Source organism: Falco rusticolus, chromosome 2 (assembly GCF_015220075.1).
Source record: "Falco rusticolus isolate bFalRus1 chromosome 2, bFalRus1.pri, whole genome shotgun sequence".
NCBI lineage: Eukaryota > Metazoa > Chordata > Aves > Falconiformes > Falconidae > Falco > Falco rusticolus.
Genome location: NC_051188.1, coordinates 78,288,062 through 78,313,006, shown reverse-complemented (window position 1 = coordinate 78,313,006; position 24,945 = coordinate 78,288,062). Strand labels below are relative to the sequence as shown.

At 38.9% G+C, this 24,945-nt stretch overlaps 1 protein-coding gene across 1 annotated transcript in view; it reads left to right on the top strand.

The window, feature by feature from the left end:
• DSCAM (DS cell adhesion molecule) overlaps positions 1-19,053 on the top strand; it is a 439,842-nt gene extending 420,789 nt beyond the window's left edge. Inside the window, exons 26-29 of the mRNA XM_037377793.1 lie at positions 1,163-1,453; positions 6,806-6,982; positions 13,276-13,306; positions 18,946-19,053. Of these exons, the coding sequence (XP_037233690.1) occupies positions 1,163-1,453; positions 6,806-6,982; positions 13,276-13,306; positions 18,946-18,994 (548 nt within the window). The 3' untranslated portion in view covers positions 18,995-19,053. The remainder of the gene's footprint in view (positions 1-1,162; positions 1,454-6,805; positions 6,983-13,275; positions 13,307-18,945) is intronic.
• The last annotated feature ends 5,892 nt before the right edge of the window (positions 19,054-24,945 follow it).

Genomic DNA, 24,945 nt, shown 5'->3' with positions numbered 1-24,945 from the left:
TCCATTTACAGACTGAACCAGGTACTGTGTGATTTAGAATGCTGAGATTATTCTCACTGATGTCAGAGATCCAGAAGCATCTCTATCCAAAGCAGTTAACAGAGTCAATTGAAATAGTTCATAACACATGGCAGGAATCACAGTTTTGTTTAGATTCCTGCAGAATTTAGAAAAGAGTACATTTCAGTACATCTCATCAAAGCACAGGAATGGCAAAAAGACCCCCATTGAATAAGTTATGCTTCATTATATAGATTAAAATAGCATATTATAGATAATTTTCATCACATTAGGTGTAACTTTCGATAGTAAAAGTACTGTTGCTGCTAAGCAGTTAGCAATAATACTGTTAAGTACAATACAGTAGTATTTAATCTAAATTAACATTTGTTGATGACCTGTTTGATCCACCTACTGTCATTTTTTCAATTCTAAGGTGCCACTTTTACTGCCATTACTCCTATATTATGTAGAACTGTCAAAAAAATTTCGGTGTATGTATCAACAAAACCAACATTTGATCCCAAAACAGGACAAGTAAATGGAAATGTCAACCCCTGTCTGAATGGAAACATTCTAAGTCAGAAATACAAAAGCTAAAGTATATATTATTTTCAAACATAACGTGCAATTTCAACATACCAATATTTTTAGAAAATTTATTTTTGCTTGCAAGTTCTTCAAAATTGTCATTTTCCATAGATGACAGCCACTGTACTCTCAAAAAAAATGTGTTGAATTCCACTTCAAAAGACGACTGGAGCACCAGTGGATAAGCTTCAAGTGTATTTGCCATCAATAGTATTTCTGTGTGGTGTCCTGAACCCTTTCTTTTTTGCATAGCAAGAGGGGGCATTTACTGATACGACGTTTCTACATTAGATTTGCAAGTTGAGTCATACCAGTCTGTGTGAACCAGCAAGTCAGATCCTTGCAGAGACGTATGGATATTTTTTTCACATACAGATTTGAAAATCTAGGTTTTTGAGTCTGTCACAAAGCGTGAAAAAACATTTAAGAAGGGGGAAAGGAGGTGCTGAATATATAGATAATAAGATGAAGTTAAGGTTGTCCTGGAAATTTTTCTCTTAATTTTATATTTTTGAAAGTCCCATATCTGTAATACTTAGGCATTTCCCTTGAAATATATCATTGCTTCTAGAGCCACAGTTTTCAAAGGAACAGGAGCTCTTTGCTAGTATCAACACCACCAGAGTGAGGCTGAACCTAATAGGTTGGAATGATGGTGGCTGCCCCATCACCTCCTTCACCCTCGAGTACCGGCCGTTTGGGACAACAGTCTGGACAACCGCTCAGCGGACATCCCTGTCAAAGTCCTACATTCTGTATGACCTCCAGGAGGCAACCTGGTATGAACTGCAAATGAGAGTGTGCAACAGTGCTGGCTGTGCGGAGAAACAAGCCAAATTTGCAACACTCAATTATGATGGCAGTAAGTATATATTTTAATTTACATGTTTGAAATACTGTTTTTTACTCTAGTTTCTTACGTGATTTTTTGGCCTGTCTCCCCTCCCCCTCCCCCCGCCATTTTTGAGTCCCACATTTTTTAGTTCCCCCTTTTTGGATCTCTGGCCATGCTGACAGAGGGGTAACAGTCTCAAAGACATAAAATGCCTACGGATTTCATGACAATAGGCTGCCAAGCAGAAAAGAGGAATTGTTCTTTTGTCCTCACTGAGGAAAAGTTCCAGCACCAGTCAATCAACCATGAGACGTGTAACCGTGGGACACTAGGTGTCACTAGTTCCAGTGGTCACAGAAGCACTTGCTGGTATTTCATGCATCTCTTCCATGAAATTTTTGTCTCCCATACAATTGGTTCCTGCAGCCATTCACAGCGGTGACTGGCTTCATTGCTATTCCATGCAGTGTCCTTGTGACACAGCTCAAAACCCATTATGTGACACAACGGAGCAGCTAACTAGCTTGTCTTCCAGGAAAGCCTCCAGACAACATCCTCCAAGGGCAAAGCAATGGCAATGCTCTTATCCCTATTTACAGACACGGGAGAGTGAAACTAATGACCGTGACAGATGGCTCTGTCATGCCCAGCAGCAGGACAGAGGGGATGAAGGAATTGTTGCATCCTGCTCTTCTGCCAGGGGTTACTGCCCACCCTGCAAAAGCCAGAGCAAGAGGGCAAGGGCAAACATGCCAATTTGTCAGTCACTCCAGCTCCCATCCTGGTGTGTTTATTGGAAGTGATGGCTGTGCATGTGTGCTTCTGCTGGCTCTGTAGTGGGAAATGGATGTATTTCTGGCAAAAAGGCAGTACAGATGGCTCCAGATGGCAATCTCTTGTATTGCTCTATTGTGAATTGCCAAAGCTTTTCTGGAGACATCCAGTGTAAAATGTTGTTGTGTTGCCAGGGATATTGCACTGTGTTGTGCAACCACTTGGCGATGTCTGTACAATTAAATTAAACAGGACTAGTAGGAAAGTTCAAAGAAGAACTGGTAACTGTCCAGCGACAGCACAAAATTGCTAATCATTCATAACTCTGAGTTTGTAACACATCTTCCTGGCACAGTTTTGCCCCACACAAGCCAGCACTCTCCAGGTCAGTACCCATGTATGGCTCAGGGAAGAGCAAGCAACAGGGACCATTCCCGGTCAGAAGTGTGTGATATGCATCCAGCAGAGTTTTAAGCCTCAGCATCTTACACATCCTCTAATACTATCCCAGTCTTTGCACTAGGTGCTCATCAGTTCTTGCAGATAATTAATGGTACATGCCCTCATGGCTCAGCCTTTTGCAAACAGCACATCCCCTCATGTTTTTCTGAGAAAATATCATTTTGGTAGGCAGCCACACAGTCCTTATGTCATTTCCGACAGTCCAAAAAAATCAGATAAATGTTTTATCTCAGCACTTTGGAGGCCTACAGAAAACCAAGATCTGAGCAGTTATTATACAAATGCTGCCAGGTCTTGCCAGGTAGACTTAGGACCTGTTTTACTGAGCAGTATAGATGTTGTCGACAATAGCTGTTTCAAGTATTATGTGTTAATTTCTTGCCGCTTTACTTAGCTTATCCTCTTTTCTTTCTAGTGTCTTTCTAGAGGGAGCATCCAACTTTCAGTGATCATTTTTTTTCATCTGCAGTTATTGTTACATACATATGTCTAGGGCAAACAGTTTTAAGCCACTCCTTAAAATCAGAGTATATGGAAATTCAGGTCCAGAGCCCTAAATTCCCACTGATAGCACTGAAATCAGATGTATTCTTAGAGTGAACTGATTTGAAATGTTGTCAGACTCTACTTCTAGGTTAGGTGATGATACTTACCTTGGTTTCACATACTGTGACCTGCATGCCGTTTGATTTTGTGTGTTGCTGTATGACGACTTTAAAAGTGAGAAAATGAAACAATAAAAATATTTGTAGTGCTAAATTTCCTGGGCCACTGCTTCTGGTCAGCTAGAAAATTTCTCATTTATGGCATTGATGGTTTTGTTTGTCAAGCATGCTTTGCCAGGATTATATTTTGCCTTAGAGAGCCAGCACGATCTCAAATACTGACTGCAATGTTAAGAGAGGAAAGCAAATCTCATTTTTCAAATTTTCTGAATTTGTTACATTTGATGCAGAACTAAAATGGTAAAATTATTATTATTATCTATTGAAAATTAAGATAGTCTATTCCCACATAAGAGATTTCATAGAAGAAATATTTCAGTGCTTCTAAAGCAAAAATTGTCCCTATTGTCCCTACAGGGTCCTAGGTCCCCATTCATCTGTTCCTTGGTCAGCTGTGTAGGCTTTAAGGTTCTTCAGAGCTGGAAAATAGTGTCTTATTAGAAATCACCATTTTCTATCAGTACTCATGCAGAAGTTTTTGCTCTCACACAGAGTGAATTTTTCATTTACAGAAAGCGTGCCAGTGGAAACTGCCTGGCCAGCTCCACTTCTGAGTGCTAACCCTACCTCTACCACCGATCCATCTTGTGATGTGAGATTAGTCCCTTTCAGCTTCTAGGGGTTGCAGCTGCCCTTAGGATAAAATGGGTACAGGGATAGTACTTTGAAGATTAGATAATACATGTATGAAAGTTCTAGGATACCAAATGTTAAGAACAAGCTTAGGAACTTTAGCAGTCTTAAGGTAAAGCCTTTGTAAACTTTGTAGAAATCCTTAAGTTACATGGTCTTTCAGTCATTTTGTTTGGACTGCAGTAGCTGATTGTTATCTGTGATAGAGCTCCTGAGAAATACCATGGCAAAGTATCCTTTACCTTAAATCTCTTCATCATGATTTAGGTCAAAAGGTTAATAACAGATCTACGTGCAACTTTCTGCTTTCTGTTCATAGATATTGCAGCTAACCATTTTCAGCTTATAGATTTTATGACCTTCCTGCCCCTTGTTTTTCAGAACATTTGCAGTCAATACTTAAGGAGATATTTTTAGCAATGTGCAGCTGTAGTGTGTAGCACTGCAAAGAAGCTTCCCGCCTCAGAGATCAGCTACTCAGTAGTCCTGCATTAAATCAGGTCAGCTTGGTAGGTGCTCTAAACTATGCTAATTGATTCTAGCCCACCAAGGGACTTCCTACCATGAAGAACAGTTAGGACACAGGAAAACACTTGGTAGTCCTAAAGTCACAAGGTACAAAGGGAGATGGAGGAAGGGCTGCAGCATAGGGAAAATGAGGTTAGAAACATTCAAGTTACAACTTCTATGAAGCCCCAGTAAAGCAGGCTGAGAAAGGGTGATGGTGTATTGACCTGGAAAAAAAACCCAAAACCAAAACCCAAAAAAAAACAGAAAAAAGAAAAAGCAACCTCCCAATTTGTCTGGGACTTCGTTCTGAGAAAAGCTTTGACTTTTCTACTCCTAGGCAACGCCTAGAATGACAACAAATGTTGAAATGGTGTTTTCTCAATGGATAGCAGGTTTATTTTTTGGTAACTTCTCATACAACTGCTGAATATCCACAGATGGGTAATGGGAAGGATTTTTAAGCTTGCAGTATGTTTTTTTAAGTAAGCTTGTAATGCCTGTATATAGAGTTATGAGGTTTACACTTTACTTGGAAGAGGCATGGAAAATTATAATCACTTACCTAAACACTTAAGATTTAATTGGAATTAAGGCCATTCATAATTTGATTTTCATCAAAGTATTAAGGAGAGCAAGACAGAATTTTAGGTAGTCCTGAACCCAACTGTCTTTAGCCAATGGTCCATGTGACTTTAATTCAGAGCAAAATTTGGCCCTTTAATCTTCAGGAGGGCTTAGAAGGATTTAGAGACAGTTATTAGTATTACCTTCAGGAGCTTGAAATTCTTTCCATTTCTTCATCTAATCATTTTGTTTGCCTTTAGAGTAGTGCAAAAACTGCATGTCAGTTAAGACAAGATGAAAAAATCCTGCTGTGTGTTTATTCCAAGAAATGGAAAATTAGAAAAAGAAGGGAAGTTATGGGGAAGAGCTGCAATGTACCAGTAGAAAAATATTCCAAACGAATTTGTAAGAAAATAAATTCACTGAAGTACCTGATACAGGTTTGGATGGTTGTAGCTTTTCTGTTTATCTTCATTCCTTTAGGGAACTACCTTTCTCATTATATGTAACTCAGATAGCTCTTCTGAAAAAAACATGACTTAGAATTCTACATTTTGACTGTGGTTATGGCACTCACATTGTACTGCATCATATCACTATTTTTTTTCCCCTGATACTGTATGGTACATAATGAGATATAACTATATCACTCAATGCAACAATTAAAATGTAAAAAAGGATATACCTGTTTTGCTATCTCGCCCTCCTATCCTTTTAGCAAGTAGCTGCTTTTATGTTTCAGTGACCGGTTAAATTTAAATAGCTTCTATCGAAAGTCATCACAGTTCACAATACTTGTGTGTTTCTACTCATTTCAAACAAATCTGCATTTTATAGCCTCATTTCTGGTTGCATTCAGCAGTTTAATAGTAATCAGGAAGTGAGTGGGAAGTCTTCCATGACTAAACAGCCTTCCGAAGAAAGTGCTGCATTCTTCTCACATCCTTTAGAAGTAAAGTAAAAAGAATTGAAATGTTCAAGTATTATACCAGGAAGCCAGGTATATTCAAAATGCAAATATGTCCCAAAATGAAAAAGTGAGCTGCCTGCCTATGCCAGTAGTTTATAGATTCATTTCCCTCATTTCACTCTCCAGATCTGATTGTTTCTATCCAGCGTTACTCTGCTGTTTTACTGATGAGTATAATGTCAGACACTCTTTAGCAAATTACCATCAGGTTGGCTATCTGAATTTCAGATCAATATCACTGCTGCATCCCTAAGACGTGATAGAAGAATGTTTCTTTGCAAAGGATTCACCTGATGTGTGTAGCACAAAATGAACTTTGTCAAATATGTTCCTAACAAAGAGGAGTCCAGCAGGAAGTATGAGTATGTTGAGTGCTATTTTCCCACAGTATGGTGTAGTAGATGTAGACAGTAATTCTGAGATCTCTTATGGCTTTGTACTGATTAGATATGACTTAAAATTAATCATAGCACTTGACTGTATAATGTACATGGTTTCTTTCATCAATGAATGCACTTGATTTCTGGTAATCTCTGAGTCTCTGCGGTCAGTACCTTGTTACTAGTGTGACTGGTTACACGTGCGTGGCCATTACACATGCAAACATAGCATCCACTCTGAACATGACAAATCCTTCTTAATGTTCTGCATGCAGCTGAAGCATATAACGTGCCATATTCCCTGAGAACTCAATCTTTTGTCTTCATTAATAGGCATCTAATATCATGAAACTGTTTCCAGGTACAATCCCTCCACTCATTAAGTCAGTTGTGCAAAGTGAGGAAGGGCTGGCAACCAACGAAGGGCTAAAGATGCTGGTGACCATTTCCTGTATCTTGGTTGGGGTCTTGCTGCTCTTTGTGATGCTGCTGATCGTGCGGAGGAGGAGGAGGGAGCAGAGACTGAAGAGGCTGCGAGGTAAGATGAGAGCTGTGGCACTTCTACATATGCATGCTGCCTGAACATGGGAGTACAAGCGGGGCTGCACATGACCAAAATGTTCAGTCCCCCGTTGGTATCATTTTCCTGCAATACATAACAGACATGGGCAACAAAGCATGTGGGTTTTCTACAGAAATTCCTTCTTTTTCATTTGGTAGTAAGTTTCTAAAAAATAGGTCATGTATCCATTGTTATTTTGCGTGGGGGAAAGGAAAATAATCCTCATATGTTGGTGTTTGCTTATTTTCCTTTTTCTGTTGTTGTTTCCCTTGTGAATGGTCTTATTAACCTAAAACTGTATTTTTTTCCAAGGGTGAATTTAGATGTTCTAAAGATGAGGGGATTTCATTATTCCAGCAGATGCAAACCATGAATCCCAAATTATAAAGTGAAAGTAGCCAGATGTTAGTAGGCTAGAAAACACCATCAGATATTCTCAGCTTTGTTACCACGTCTTTTTCCCTATGATGTGTTATAACAGCACTATTACAACACCACTTCATTGTTCACTGACCTTTCGTTGTCACTGACCTGCACATTTCTCTAACGCTTATTCAGTTCAGGTGTTTGCTGTGTGAATCATTTTTAGATCTGTGAATTAAGCCAGCTTTATCAGCGCTTTAGTAAATACCCCTGGCTGAGACACAGCCAGGTTTTTGACCCTTGCAGTCTGCCACTTCTGCACTAGGTTTTCCACTAGTGCACAACAGCAGACTTTACACTAAAGGTATTTGGGAAAAAGCCTTACAAATCACACACTGAATAAACAGTAAAGTGATTTATTTTCTGTACAGGTAAGTTTAATGATTTCTAAGAGCAACCAAATTGTTTAGTTATTTGTATTTTAACCAAAATATGATCATGACATGTATTAAAACCAGGACCAACCCTGCGTGTTCCACCTCACCTTAGCATCTACTCCTCTCTCTTTTAGGTCTCATTTTGTCTTTGTAACAATATCTTGGACGTTTTTGCAAAAAAAGACAGAGATACAGGGCTCTTGGCCACGGGCAAAGTCATACATCAAAGAGGATAACTAGCCTTATGGTTCATACACAGCTCTGGAAATCAGGGCATCTGGATGCTTTAGCTTGTATAATAAGTTTCTCATTCAAAACCTTTTAAGTCATTTACCTCTGTGCAGTTTTTTTCATCAAAAAGAGTGGTGGATTAAGGGTGAAGGAAGTGTTATCTTCTCAGAAATACTGTGGAATTCCATCCAGTAATGAGCAGGATATTTTGAGCTCCATGGCTCCAGGAAATGATGGCTGTGCATATTTAGTTTTCCATGGTTAATTTACAAATATTCATAGATTCTTGAGTTACAGTCCCTTAAGGAAGGCTGATGATCATGGCCAGTTTGGCTTTTGCATAACGTAAAACTTGTCTGATTTATTTCCTCTCAGAATATAGAAATTTAGAAAAATATCTGAACTTCACTTAAACATAGGCAGTGACAAAGAATTCATCAGTACTTTGGATGTCATCAGCACTTAACTACCATTTCTGTACAAGTTGTGTCTCATTTCTTATCTGAATTTATCAAGCTACAGCTTGACATCCCAGCCATCTTGTCCTCTTATACTTCTCTGTGCCGTACACAGGCTGAATGTTTTTGTGTCATATTTTCAGCCTCTGAGGATATTCCTTTTACATGGTGGTGACCAAGTAATTTCTTCATGTTTTCATTGATAAATGAAACAGATAAATATTCTTTAATTTCTCTCTGTAGTTTTCCCATCATTTATTAATTTCGAGGCTTTTATCTGGTCCCTTTGCAATCTTTATGTAGCTTTCCTCATCTGTGTAAGCTAGAAATTAACACAGTATTCCAGCAACAGACATTACCAGTATCAGATAGAAAGCTAACACCCTTTCTTCTTTCCCTTTATGGTCTTCCGTCTACATCTCCAAGGATCACTTTTTTTGGTATAGCATTCTTTTAAGGGTTTGTGTTTAACATCTTATGCATTGAGATCATCTGACAATTCTCTGATTACAGTGCAACAGAATAACATTGTGTAGCTATGGCTTGTATTCTTGATATATGACCTTATACTAATATAGATACAACCTACCTGATGATCCAGATTGTTACAGTTTAGTGACCTGGCATCTTCTTATATTTTAGATACCTAATTCTTCTGTAATTTTAAAACTTTTATCAGATATTATTTCATTAACTCCTGGCAGGTGACAAAAGTACCAACGGCATGATGTCCCATGGCGCATGATGACAATAAATACTAAACAATGATTCTCTGCTTAAGATTGTATTTTGAATATGTTGAAACCCATGTAAAATGGCTGCTGTGTTAGGTTTTTTGCATCATGCTACTTTGTTATTAAAACTTTTTGAGGTACCAAAACTTTGCTCTGGAAAAATATAATACTTCAATGTTATTTAATCATAACTCAGCGGGAGTGTTTTCAGTGTCATCAATTCTCAGCGAATTTTTATCTCGTTTTTGAAAAATAAACTTTCTTGGATATGGCTGATGGACCACAAGTCTTTATTGATGAGCCTCAATTATTCCATCTCCTTTAATTCATTTCATCAAGCTTTATTCCATTTTTTTAGTCATCTTACTCATTGCCAAGATCAGATTGATAGGACTTCAGCAGCTCAGATTTTTTATATTCATTCTTTTTCAAGACTGATCCCATGTTAGCCATTTTCTGCTCTTCTGGAGATTACTTCATCTTCTAAGTCTTACTGACAATCAGTATTGCTGTTTTACAGGACTCCTTAGTATGTTCTTTTAAAAAGTACTGTGTGCAAGTTTTTCTGATCTCCTAACCAAAAAAAATAAAAATGTTTTGCTCTAGTAGTTGTTGTGTTCAGCTGTTATCTGAATTAGTTTTGAAATTCAAATCCTGTCATTATCACTTGATCTGTATCACCTGGTGGAATTTCTCTGAGGCACAGGACTCATTTTTCCTAAATCATGATTCCATCAAGTTTCCTCCAGTCTACATCAGAAATAATAGTTTCCACAGTGGAACCTTTTAAAAGAATTTATACAAGTTACAGATGTAATTCTTGCCTTTGTGGCTCCAGGAGATGTGTTTTCTTTGAACCTGCTTGACAGAGAGGAGTGGGAATTGCAGATTTATTTGCAGTACACTCTGCATGCAAACATTTGTATCTGTGCTTATAGAAAATGGGCTTGTGGTTCCAGTTTCTGTGGGGTAAATGTAGCCTAAAACCAGCAATCTCTCCATTCTTAATCCTTTTACTCCTTGTTTTAGCATATAGGGACAGATAAACCTCTATATTCTGCCTGTGTCACACCCAGCATTATCTATTTCCTCAGGAGCACTCTGTTTAGAAAGAAAGAGTAGTTTTCAGCAAACCCCTGATTTTCCCTATGTTCCACAGGTCAGGTCACAAATAGGTCCACTGTCTGCTGGAGTTCATGCAGCCATTCAGTAGGTCAGCCCATATTATAACCGAGAAAACTGATAACTTACCATTCTTTCTCGTTACTATTAACCTTAACCTAGCTCCACTACTACTGTAATAGCTTTCCCTTTCTTTTTAAATCCAATTCACCTTAATCCAAGCAGAAAGTATCAATGTGGCATGATAGTTCAGAAGTGGCAGCATGCAATTTAAAACTGTATCACAGTCCCTGATTTCCCAGGGGCCAAGGCAGATGTGTTAAGAATTTTAAAGGCAGCTTCCCCAGCAGATAGAAGTGAGGGCTGTCGCCAGGTTAGTTCCTGTCAGCACAGTCATGTGTCAAACCCACAGTAAGGAGCGGTTTGTCTTTTTCACTAAGGTGTGGGGTGATGCTTGACTGGCACAGGCGATTACTCCCTTTGCTCTGTCATTCATGGTCTCCCCAAGCCCTCTTTTCCACACCTGAAAGCTGGGAGATATGACACTGGCAGGGATACTGACTCACTTTATGAAGTATTCTCAATTTGCTGATCAACAGTGTAATGTAGGAAATACACATTACAATCTATAGTCTATATTCATTGATTTGTGAAACTGGCATTTCTCCTGTAGCTGATGTTATGGACACACTGTTCATATTCAGTTGCTTTTAAGCTTCTGGGTTTTGCTTTGAACAGATACATAAGATCCTTTATCTCCTTGGGACATTTGTTTTGTTCCAGTCCTACATTAGCTTGTATGCCCAGTGCAGCCATCATTAATTGCAGCAATGCTACTGACCGTTGTAAGAATCTGCTGGAATAACTAATACATTTAAAGCCCACTGATGGAGGGGGGGTGGGGGGGTGTCTGTGTGTCCACAGTGCTTCTTCATTTAGCTTTTGACATGTAACAGGATCTTGAATGATGCCTCATGTTATTTTTGATTGAAGATGCACAATCTTCTTTGTATCTCTTTGACCAAGAATGCATATATGTTGATGAGCATCTGAATATATGCCACATACATTTAATGGTGAAAACGCAATTTTTTTTCCAGAGGTATCATGGAATACAGCTATATGCTGTGCAGCACCTGAGAACATCTAAGGGAAGTTGTTTGTCATGTAATCCTGGCAAACAAATCTAAAAAGCAAACTGAATGGCATTGCAACAAGCGACCTTCAACTTTGTCCCTTCAGCTTTTCTTGAGTTGTGAATTCTTGCACAAGTATCCATAGTCTTCACTTAAGGAGGCAGCAATTGCTTCACAAAAGCTGCTACCTGAATAAAAATATTTTTGCATATTAAATCACTCTTCTTATGTGTGCCAGGGGGAGAATGTATGCATAGTCTCTTCGTGATCCTTTTGCTGTTAGAATGACAAGAAGCCTCATAAAGTTTTCTGAAAAGAACCATGATTTTGAACCAGAGCTTTTTTTTTTTTTTTTTTTTTTTTTCCCCTTGTATTCTTCGAAAAACTGTGTCCCTTCCTGGTCCTTAAAAGTCAGTAGAAAAACTATTTCTGCTATCATTCGGGAGCAGCAGCAGTGGTATTTTGGTTTATAGATACAGATTCTGGTTGATAGAGACATTGCCACCTACTGTGTAGTGCCACTTTTGTAAGAGTGTTAACAGCAAAAGGCAATCCCAAATAAAGTGAAAAATAGAAAGTCCGAGTGCCTAAATGGAGCACCATTTGGATTAGATGGGACATCTCAGATGAAGAGTCCTTCCCTCCATCAGGAATTTGCCATGATTTGTGCTGAAAAGGGGTAGAGGAATGTTAAAAATAAAGGAGTGGAGCAAACAGGCCTAGAGGAAGCAGAGAATTTCAGCTTCTCCAGTAGTAGGTGAAGAATAAATCTAAAGACAGGCAAACTGGCACAGTGTCAGAGGAACAGAATGTACAAAGTGGATGGATGGGGTTTGGCTGAGTTTTTTTTATGAATAAAAAAAGCCTTTTGTCCATTCCTTTTGATAACGAATACAAACGTAGCCAGATCAATGCATTAAGATGGTGGTTTGTTTCTGCTTGCATCCTTTGAATGTTAAAAGCAGGATATTTAATAGGATCACAAGCAAGGAAGTTGTAGTAGGTGTAGGAGAGCTAGAAGGTGATTAAGGAATAAAAAAGGTGAGATGGAGAAAACAAAGACAAATTTAGTAAATGTCTTGGCAGGTGCTGGTAGACTTACGAGCAGCAGATTAAAGAAGAAATTTAAAGTTTTACATAATAGGAGAGTTGTTTGAAGACTTAGAACTTGGAATTGTTTTCTTCTCAGATTTGCTTCACTTGGTTGCACAAAAGGCTGCTTTGTTGCTGTGTGATATACTTAAGGACTCTCAAGTCAGCATTTTTAAGTGAGTTTGTTTAGTGGCAGACTGTAGCAGAACAAAGCATTGCTGTCTACTTTTGCTGAATAATACTACAGAAATCATTATATTATGTTGATAAAGTTTTACAGAAAGCTACCTGAAGAACACTGGGTGAACCAACCTTAATCTGTGTGATTTGATCTGATCAGTATCAGAATAATTGTATCTCCAAAGAATTTTATGCTAATAATATCAGCAATTGCAACAACAGGAGGAATATTTCTCCTTCAGCAGCACCTCATTTTGCAGGACTGATCCATGCAGGTATAAGCCACCTCCTGTACACCTATCTTGTACACCTCTAAGCATCTTTGGTGCTACTGAGGAACTAAATGGGGCTGTCTGCAGCAGAAATGCAGTTTCAGCAAAAGTAGGGACTTTTAGAGGTTATTTTATTACTGATCTGATGATCTTACACATGGCTGATTCAAACTGCTTACTTCCTAATAATCAATCTATCAAATACATTTTAATTTGTGATGACATTTCTTCTATTTTCTTCTAGATGCAAAGAGTTTGGCTGAAATGCTTATGAGGTAAGAATAGTTTTAATGTTTTTAAATTGAAAAATGTCTGTCAATTATGGCATCATGTTTAAAAATTATTATGGGGACAAACAGAGAAGTAAACCTTCTATTCCTAAATCCTTTTTGAAATTCACTGTTTGACTGTGTATTAAGAACTAGGACACATTGTTGGTAGCAAATGGGAGAAAAAAGTCAAATTGTGGACAGTATCTGTGAGGGAATACATTGGTAAAAAACTGAACACTCTTGTGTTAGTAGATTAAATTATGGAAGCTATGTAGGTCCATTTGGACATTTTTCCTATTCAGAAAAACATTTTCATAATACGTGCCAAAGTAATTACTCTTCAGAGGTCATCTGACTGAAGGCAGTAAGTGCCTGGATGCAAGTATCTCTGAACTTTACAGTTATACTTATGTAATTCACTATTGCTAGCAGCTTATACCCAAAGGTATAGAAGCACAGGTAAATCCATTTATTATTTTTCAGTTCTGTTCCAACAGCTCAACAACCAGAAATCTCATTCAGTAGCTAAATTGCAACAGAATGACTACTCTGGCGCCACAGTTCTTTCAAAGATGGAAATTTCATTTATTCAATGTTTATTGTTTTGTCTGGGGAACATACTGAACTTTAAAACTGCTGCATATAGTTGAAAATGGGATCACCAAAAGATTATTTTTAAGTTCAAATGAGATTTGGTCTTTTTGTTTTTAAGCAACAAATTTGAGAATGTCACAGATATTTTACAAAACTTACCGTACTCTAAGCTTCCTCACCCATGGTAATCTTCACCCTGCTACTGTAAGAATATACATCATGGATGATTTTAGTGTAAACTCAGCTCTACGCCATCAGTCTGTGAATACATCTGAATAGTCCCACTGATGTTAACAAGACTCATCATGCAGATCAGGTCATACCCCTCCTATCTGCCAGTTAGAAACCTCTGCTAGCAGTGGATTGCAGGGTTAAGCAACTTCAAGAAGATACACTCAGATATTTTCTGGTGTCACAGAAAACAGCAGAGATTAGCATATGCAACAAGTCTGTTCCCTAAAGAAACACAATACAAACTGGCTGAAACTCCTGGATGAAGATATTCAGTCCCAGTGACAGCTACACATAACACCTCTGCAAAACTGGTAAACCTCTGCCTTAACCCTGGTGAGCTTCACTAGTCTTGTCACCACTTCTGCAAGGGCATGTCAGAGCCTCACTCCTCTGATACTTAGAAAACTTTATCAAACTGCCAAAATAAGTTTTGACCCAGTATTTCTTCTGCTGGTGTTGACCTTCAAATTAAAGAAGTCCTTTTGCCCTCCCTGCCTGATGTACTCAGAGAGCAGTCAGGTCCCTTCCCAGCCTTTAGTTCAGAGCTGGTTTTCTGGGTAACTCATCTGCTACCCTTTCCTTTTTGCTTTTCTTTTCACTAGCATTGAAATATGGTCATGAAGTCAGTTTCTCCCATTTCATTAAAAAAACAAGCTTGGTTTTAATAAATAGTCATGTTTTGTATTTCTCTTCTGAAAGTGTGAACAAAGGCAAATCATTATTAAAACAGGACTTTAAAGAAAGCAGGGGCTATAAGCCTACATTTGCAGATGTGTCATAACCTGGAGCTCCCAAAGTGATGCTGTTTTGGGGAGCCTGCCTTCTACAGGCTAAGTTCTCTGTCACTTGTGATAAATCTGTGAAATACCTCCAACCAAAACCGGAGCTACCCACCATCACTAGATGTTCCTGAAGATTTAGCATGTTAATAATCAAAGGATAATAGGCCCTCTCCAAAGCAATAGGCACACATCATAAAGCTCCTGATATTTTATGTCTTTTAGATTTCACCAAAATCTATGATACCAATATCAAGAAAGAGGATATGCCGTGGGTTGTGCTTTGCTGTTTAAGTATTGGACGGAGAACAGAAAAGGTGAATGCCGGCTTGGTAGGAAGGTGTGAGGCATGGAGAGAGCTTTGTGTCTCTTTCCATTTGAGGAGATTCTTATGAGCATATGTAAAGCAGATTAAGAAAGGAGCTTTAGTCTTTGCTTTGAAATTTGTTGGCTTTGGCTGTGTAAGTCAGATGTTTTGGGAGCAGGATAAGCCCCAGAAGTTAGCAGTTTAGACACGAGCAGCACAACTTGTTGCTGATACCTTAAACTCACAAATAAAAATCCCTGCTGCTGTACAATCACAGGTATTTTATGTCTTTTTTTGGGTAGAAAGCAGTGGTTCAGCCAACTTCTTGTAACACTTCACTGTGAATCAGGATAGCAATTAATTGAGCTTTCTAATATTGAAGACAAGCTGAGGAATCTTTTCTCAAATATTCCTCTTCCAGGCCAATTACTTACAAGATTTAGTTTTCTGTGTGTTTTTACAACAACCAGCTTAGACATCAGGAAACTGTGAGGTGGCTTGATCTCTGCCAAAGACCGAGAATAACATTGCTTTACAGATCACCATATTTATATCCCTTTACATACTAGCCTGATGGGTTTAACCCTCTCCTGTGCATACAGGTATTTTCAGTCAGTCAAGTAAGTATTTTTTTGTTAAATGTCCAGAAAGACTGTGTAAAAGGGGTGTTCTTCTAACTACGCACACTCCTTTCAAAATACCTTATACTTTTACTACCTCTGGAAGGAGGCCCGTTTATCCACAGACTGTACTAAAAGCTGTGTTCAATCAGACCCAAAGGCCTATGTACCCAAGTATCTGTCTGTCTTAGTGGCCAAAAACAGACACCCTTGGTAGAGTAAAGACTACAGTAAATGCGTATGGACATTGTTCTCCAGACAGGCTCCCAGTCTCTTAACAATTTGGAGCTCAGGGGATTCATTGAACCAGAGGGAATTAATTGTATATACACAGATCCTTACAAGGTCTGAACAGGTAAGGAATAACCATAGCTCCATGTTTAAGTTTGGGAATTGTGTATCTGTACCTTAAGGAAAATCTAGGTAGATATATTTCCTCCCTTTAAAGAATTAATCATTGGACTCCTCACGCACCAGACTGTTACAATACTTTGATGCCTGAATTTTCCTAGGTTAGGAAATACTTGGGCACCAAACTTCAGAACTGCAGTCCTAAAAATCTGCCTCGCTGCCAATCCCTAGAGGCAATTAATTGCTGTTGGCACCTTAAGTTTTTATAATCTGCAGAAAGTAATTCAGAATTCCCTGAGCCAGAAAGAGATAGCATGCTAATTGGCAGCAACCCTCTTGCTACTGCCAATTGCCTGTTCTGTGTTTGGACACTTCATGTCACTGTACCACTGTATACAAGAGAATTAATTAGACCAGTAAGGAGGGAGGAGAGATCACACAAAACAATGCACAACCTTGAGCATAGTAGGGAATTTTCCTGAATATAGAGATGCCTGGAATCCAGTTCTGGCTTGAAGGACCTTCCATGTATTTTGCATAAAGCTATCCCTGGAGCCAAGAATGGGATTCAGAATTATTTTGTGGCAGGTGAGCAATGTAACTGCAAACCTGGGGAACCGTCCTCCTGCTCCTTGTGGTCCAAACAATACTTTTTGTGCAGTTGAGTACTTTGCAATAGTAGGGATATAGAGCATTCGTACTGCAGAAGAGCTTCTAGGTCTCACTGTGGTTCTGGGGTCTGCGTTCTCTGAGGAAGATGTTTGATTTGATCCCTGTGTCTCCTGCATCCCTGGTGAGCAAAGGAAGGGTGCAATGATGCATCTATTAGACTCAGTAATGTATTGCACAGATTCTGCATGTATCTGATTGTGTGTGTCCTGTAACTGTTCAATTATTGATTATTAATTGAAATTGGACCTCAGAAATTCAGTTTTCTAACAGATCACAGGTTTCCTCTATGATCTTGGACAAGACCAAATTAGTGTGACTTTTCAAGGGCATGTATTCAAGCACATTTGGCATTGCAGATAATATGTAAGTCTCTGATTCTCTTAACATTTCAGCAACTTGAGTGGAAACCAATAGGAGAGTGGCATTTAATCAATGCAGAGACTTTGCAGAGACTTCAAGAATGTCAGTGTGGAATTTATCTGCATTTTAGGATTCTAAATGTCTTTGAAAATTTATGTGCTTAATAAGATACTGTAACTACTGTGCTTCCCTGATTATAGACAGAGAAAAGTCTGGCCACCCTTGGGTAGCTCTCTTGATATTTTGCTTCCACCATGATTAAATAAGGCACCAGTTGTAGGCTGTTTGAATTCATTTCAACTATCCAACTGTATATGATGGCAACAGTACCACCTAACCACCCAGGTAAAGACAGAGACATTAAAATTTGAGATGCATAGATGGTGTTAACGCTGGGGGCCACAAGAGCAGGGAAAGCCAAAAGGTGACAATCAGCCAGACAGGTGTACCTGTGTGCCTTGCAGACCTCACCATTGGATTGGAGCAGGATTATGGACCACAGATGAGGAAATTCCTCTTAAAAGGACTGTAGGAGAACCTCCAAACCTGCAGTAGTTAGGTCTTGGTGACATGGAGACACAGCAGGAAGTTAAGGCAAGTTGTCTGGAGATGTGGCTCATCACACATGCGTTAATCTCCTGTATAGAAGCTCACACTCAGGAAAGAAGTGAGCTTATCATCAAGCAGCTTAATAGTCCTCTGCTGATTTCCATTAGCAACAATAATTCATTGCCAAAGGAGAATTAAACCAAGTGATCTACAGCTATTTTACACTAGAAAATGAGCCTCCACTTGGATTTTAAGCTCTTTGAAGTGCAAGCACTTGGATCACACTACTGGCTGATTTGTCTTTAACTTTCCTCAGCCTCCTGCGTAAAGAAGTATTGCAAATATCTCCTGTCCTGCAAAGAGTAATTACATCTAAAAGGCTGAAAAGTCCTGGGTTTTTAATGCAGTCTAAAGGTTTCTTGATGCAAGCTCTGTACTAGAAATTATTGTAGCACTCAGTTCTGCTATCCTTGTTTCATTTACTTTCATGTAGACAGCTCAGTTAAGAAGTCATTTTCTGGTACACAGACTTGAAATGAAATTGTTCAATTTGCACAATGATAGAATAATTGGTTTATGCTCTCTTTTAGAATATTGCATCAATCAATTAGAAATAATCCATAAATATAAACAGATTTTCAGTTTTAGTCTGGAACATCAATGGGACTAATACCTTATTCATTTAAGCACTTTATTAATGGATTCCCGAGTTATTAATTTGTTTTTATTTATCAAATCTAGTGATATATGGAATTATCTAATGAAAAATATGGAAAAGTAAAAAAAATAATTAGAAATTACTCAAGCATCGTTCCTCCTTCTCCTACCTGACCTGTTTTGATTAGCTATGTGTTATTCATATTCATGAGGAATGAAAGAAAAGTTCCATCTTGCAAAGTATTTTTCTAATTTCATTATATGACAACACTTGAAGAAAACAATAATATTTTCAGGAGATTTCTACTAATAAAATAGACCAAATCCTTCAACACTGTGCATTCATCTAACGGCTGTCAGTAATACCATGCACTGTTCTGAAGAGGGGGAAAAATATGTATGCGTTTTTTTGCTGATTATGGTATATACTTTTTGTTTAGCAGGCCATATTAAAATGAGGAAATTTGCAAAATACTTTTAATTTAGGCTGAATGTTAATGTGTTCTCTTCTTATTTTTGCAAGACCCCAGGACATCAGATACACTTAATAAGCAGCAGCAAACACTGAGGATGCACATAGACATTCCCAGAGCACAGCTTCTGATTGAGGAGAGGACACGATGGAGACTATGGTAAACTCCTGTTGGGTTTGTTGTCACTGGTTAATGTAGCAGGCACTTTTAGGTAGACTTCCTTTACCCTGTGCCTTGTCCCCACTGCACACATCAAGAAAAAACAGCGACAAAGTAATCTGCCACATTTGAAAACTGAACTGATTTTTTTTTTCTCCCCTTTGAATCATTTTCTACTTTTAAGTAGTCTCAGTACAGTATTTAAAATAATGCAGGACATTAGGAAAATGAAGCTTACTTGAAGAAAATGTAAATGAAGACTGGCAGTTTTAATGATTTTCATTTTGATTTCTCTTTTGGCTCTCACTAGGCAGTTTGATCACTGGCATTACTTACAAGGAAAATGAAATTCTGAATCTACAATATTAGTATTTGAAGATTTACAAAAGCCAACTTCTGAAACTTAAACTTTACATATTGTATCCACCTGCCCATAGCAAATGATATTTCAACATTTTGATCAGTTTTCAGCTTTTGTGTATCTATGCAAAATTCAAATTAAGCTGTTTCACGCAACACAAAACAAGATTTCTCATGTGGCTGGCATAGCTAACTGTCATGAAAAACAGAATTGTTTGGTGTTGGGGATTTTTCCAAATAATTTAAACACAAGATGCCTGAAATCTCAACAGAATAAAAATACAACTTGATCTCATGATGGTATGGGTATACATTGTGCAAATACCTTCCAGAATGATGAATCTTACTAGACTTCTAACTTTTTTGGATCAAAATCTGTGTAAAAGAAGCCTGCAATGGCTGAGAACATAACAGGATCCCAGGGGTGGTGTGGCCAGAGAAGAAAGTTCCACAAGCTGGGAGCAGCATCTCTGCATCTCCTGTCCATGCCCACACTGGGGAGGAACAAGCTGCTTTAGCTCCACACCCTGCACACTTGCTGTTAGTCTGGCATGGGGGTGAGCTCAAGGGATATTTCACAGTCTGTGCTGCAGATTTGAAGAGGAGACCTGTGCTTCACCTGAAATACAGACTTTTTAAAATCCTGATTTGGCCTTCCCAAAATTTGCTCTGTGAGGCAGTCTTCTGTGCCAGGCTTCATCCTAAAGACAGTTTTTACTTTTGAGTTACAGTTGCTGAGCAATAGGGGTTATAGTGGAAATACTGTTAGTGCTTTAACTGTAGCAGGGTCATCAATGCCTCGGTAATAGCCAGCTCTCCACACAGCACTCAGAATAAGCAGGCACTTTGGCAGTCTTTGACATAGTTTACTGCCAAGAGGCTTTATTCCCAACCTGAATAAGAGCTCATCTTTTGCCAGAGACAGAGTAATTTGATTTCATAATGCTCGTTCTATTTATGGCCTTCTTTGGGTAAAAAATGCTAGTTGTGTTATTGTGCAGAACCGTTCACCTTAATGGTGTCTTGTCAAGTTTAAAAACCTAAAAACTGGGAATGCTTAGAAGAGTCAGATCAACCTCTGCTGACTAGTAAATGCATGGAAGCCCCACTGCTGCCAGTCCTCTTAAAAATACATTACAAAGGTATGTAGCATAGCATAGCAGGAACTTGTGGCTTTTATTACTATTATGAATGGATAAAAAGATAGTAGAGAATGCAAAAGAAGGTCTGAAAGCATGCAAGGTGTGGTTCTGCAAGAACAAAGTCAGTGGAAGATTTATTGCTTTAAACTTTCCATGATTAGGTGGACCAGATGCCTCTTTAGAGCAAAAGAAATACAATACAGAGATCACAATTGAAAAAAAAAAAAAAGTAAGTGCTGTGTAGCACTCGCTTTCTGCAGGGACCAAGGTCTGTGTAGAAATCTGATGAATATATCCTACCCCATAGGGAAGCAATAGACAGCAGAACCATACAGCAAAGGTCAGGGCACACCTTTTTCTTCCAGTGCTTCCCAAGGTCAAGCATCACCTCTCACCTTTCTTTGCAGCTGCAGGTAAGCCCAGAGTCAGCTGGACTGACTGTGTTGAGAGAAACCCGCATGATTTGTATAAAGCTCCCCAAAGCTGCTTTTTCAAACCTACAGCAGTGAGGTTTGGTGCAGAGAGAGCTGGTAGGACTTAGCCCTTTGCTTCCAGAACAGCAAAATACTGGACTTAAGGATGCTGAGCTGCCCTGCAAGTGTATTTCCATTGTCTCCACTGCGGTACTCGTGTTTAAAAATAAGCAGCTCCCTAAGAACAGTCTTGGGTCATGGGCATCCCTTCTGTAGTGTTCTGTCTCTGGAGAAAAAGCTGACTTTTTTAGAGGGTTAGTTAGCAATGTTACCCAACTACCTTTTTTTGGAAAGGCATAGGTGATTTCACTGAATTACTAATTATGTTAATAAAAAGAAATTAATTCAATATGTTATCAAAAAGTGCAGCTGAGCTCTCTGAAAATGAAGGGGAAGAAGACAGTGTTCAAAAGATGGGAAAGAAGGAATTGGGGGCAAAAATAATGACACATAAATCTGCTTTTTGGAAGGATGCTTAACGTCCTGTCTCAGTTGCACATCTCTAAGGTGAAATCAGGTAGACGTGAAAATTACACTTATTCTTTAGTTTTGTATGAACTTTGAGTATAAACCCAGAGGCTTCCAAGCTGTGGTATGCACTTGGTACTCCATTCTTCTTATTTCTCTCATGAATGTGTTCCGTATCTATGTAAATCACTAGATCAAAGGAATATTTATGAGTTAGGAATATTACCAAAGTGTAGTTCACTAGCAGTGTGCAATTTCTAAAGTCACTTTCAGTCCTGCAGGGAAGCGGGAGCTGCTTCTGTCAGTGGTGGCACCCAGCTGAAAATAAGTCTGGGGACTTTCTGTAAAGCTCTTCTGATGGCAAACCCAAATTCACATACTCATTATCTGACGGGTTTTTTTACTTATAGATGACAGATCGACTGTTCTGCTCACTGATGCTGACTTTGGAGAGACGTCTAAGCAGAAGTCACTCACTGTCACCCACACGGTACATTACCAGTCAGTGTCACAAGCTACAGGACCATTGGTGGATGTTTCTGATGCCCGGCCAGGAACAAGTAAGCATATAAGAGAATATGTTACCTGGAGAGGAGGAAGTTATGAGAAAAGGAATACTGTGCTCTTGCATTTCCATCCTCATGGTGTTTTTTTCTTCAATCTGAAAATGGAGAGAAATCTATTTAGGTTGGCAGAGAACTTTTCTTATACAATTGCATTTAGTGATTTGATATGGTAAAAATGGCACATGCATCAAAATGTAGGTGTAATTTGGAATAATTCATACCTGGCTTTCATTAAACCAAATGCATGTTAGATTTTAATTTCTAGAATTTATTGGGTAAATTAGGATAATGGCTTTTAGCGACTAATATTTTTTTTTTCTTGGTGATCAATCTTTATTGTATTTCAAAATACATTTTCCTTCCTTACCTCTCTATCACGCAGGAAATACATTTCTCATTATTGCTTTTCCTAAAAGGTTGTATTTCCAGTTCTAATTATTTTGGTAAATTACTTTTCCCATTTATATTTATACTGATTTATTCTTATAGTGATTAAAATACTATCATGAATTAATATACTGCTGCAATCCATTCTTATTTCTCTCATGAATGTGTTCCATATCTATGTAAATCACTAGATCAAAGGAATACTTATGAGTTAGGAATATTACCAAAGTGTAGTTCACTAGCAGTGTGCAATTTCTGAAATATCTTGGATTATTTCTATTCCCTGACCTTTTCAGAATTTGTTTACTTGGTGAGTTTGGTGAACGTAAATGCTGAAAGCTCAGTTGCTAGAATGCAGATTATTTGTAAAATCTTCATCTCAATTTTAACCTCAGTCCTTATAAATAACAGCTGTTCTAGTCCTGACCTTGCTGCTTTTCTAACTTTAACAACTCTTAACTTTTAAGATATGGTTATTTATTTCTTGAGGACTAGATTAGTACCACCATTTTTCATTTATGGAGAGTCAAGATACAGTATTTACTTTCTTTCTGGTACCACTCTTGTCTCGCTCCTTTAGTTCATGTACATGCTGTCTATCCTGCTCACTAAGAGCAAAAATATCATCATATAATTTTTATCATGTTGGAAGATCAAGACTGTCTGAGTAAACAATGGAGTCTCCATTGTTTTCTGACTATGCCTTTTTTAATAAGGAAAGAGGCACCACCCCACATTTTTATGCGTGTATCATACCAGAGCATTTTATAGCACCAGCACCTTCCATACCTAATGCTTTTTTTTGTGTGCAGTTATGTGCTTCATTCCACTGGAGTCAGGGAGATACTTCCTTCAAATTAAACTTGGTTTTAATTAATTTGTAAAAGTATGATCTGTGGGCCACCCAGCTTTGGAAATAGCAATCCACTATCATTTTTATCATGCAGTAAAAATCTGATTGTAACCGTGCACAAGGCTGGGTCAAAAACTTTCAGGTAGCATTTTCTGGATTTAAGACTCTAATACAACTTTTATAGAGGCCGGGCTATGAGATTTTGTCTAGATCTACAGCCATCTCTGTGAAGAGGGGGGCAGTGCCCAGATGGATAGCTCAGAGGTTATGGATCCTCTCATCTGAGCACACACACACACACTCGCTCATTGGTAAATATTCCCTCACAGCACTTTTAAAATTCTTCTCTAGTTCTTTTGTATTTATTTATAAAAGAGGTATGCTCCGTGAACCTTTGCTTTGCTCACTTCAGCTCTCTACAGTTATGCTTCAGCACATGACAGCAGAGCTGGCTTAGCAACCGGGGCACCAGATGTGGGCTGTTCTCCATCACACAGGCAGCTCTGGAGGCTGTGTCTGTGCCACAGAGCCCCTTATGCAGGCACAGCACAGCTGGTGCAGAGCTCCTGCTCGGCACATGCTCAGCAGGACGAGCACTGACCTCCTGCGTGCTGGCAACAGGCTCTCCTGCCTCCTTCAATTTGCCAACAAAAGCCTACTGGGTCATGGGATCAGAGAACAGTTGAGGTTGGAAGGGACCTCTGGGCACTGGCTAGTCCAGCCCCGCTGTTTAAGCAAGATCAGCTAGAGCCGGTTGCCCAGGTCCATACCCAGATGACTTTTAAATATCTTCAAGGATGGAGACTCCAGCACCTCTCTGGGCAACCTGTGTCAGTGCTCAGCCACCCTCACAGTGAAGTGTTTCCTGATGCTCAGAGGGAAGCTCCCATGTTTCACCTTGTGGCCATTGTCTCCAGTCCTGTCACTGGGCACCACCAAAAAGAGCCTGGCTCTGTCCCCTCTGCGCTTTCCCTTCAGGTATTCATATGTGTTGATGAGATATGCCTGATACTGATATGCCTGATACTCCTCCAGATCAGGCAGCCTGAGTACTGTGCTGAGAGCTCTCCCACCAGCTCTCACCTTCTGTCCTTCATGTCTTCCCTTGAAGCAGGCATGAGGCTCACTTCTGGCTACTCAACAGCCATGTGCCAACTTCGCACAGCTGGCACAAGTGGTGGTTTATACTGACAGGCTGATCATGTCATGCCAAGTGCGTTTTTGGGTATTATCCATGTGAGGCAGTTAGGTAGCTGCACCACCAGGAGCATCCATTATCAATGAGACAACATCCATATTTTTCCACTGATGTAGGGGGAATATGTGAAATAGGAGAAGGATCAGATCATAGCTGGTATTTGTAGATAAATACCGTGTTTCTTTGAAGCAGCAGAATGCAAATTCTTACTGGAAATGCTTAGGCAGAAGCAATGCTCAGAGTTATTATCTGAGTATTGGTTCTTTCTTTAAATTGCTTTTGCTAAAGTCTCTTACCTCAAACACTGACAACTTCACCATTTGAATGTCAAAGAACATTTGAATAGATTTGAATTTTTCATTTCTAATTCCCTTTCTCTATTGTTAGCAATATCCTTTCAGAAGCTTTGAAGAGAAATACTTCAGTGCTGATTTAGTCAC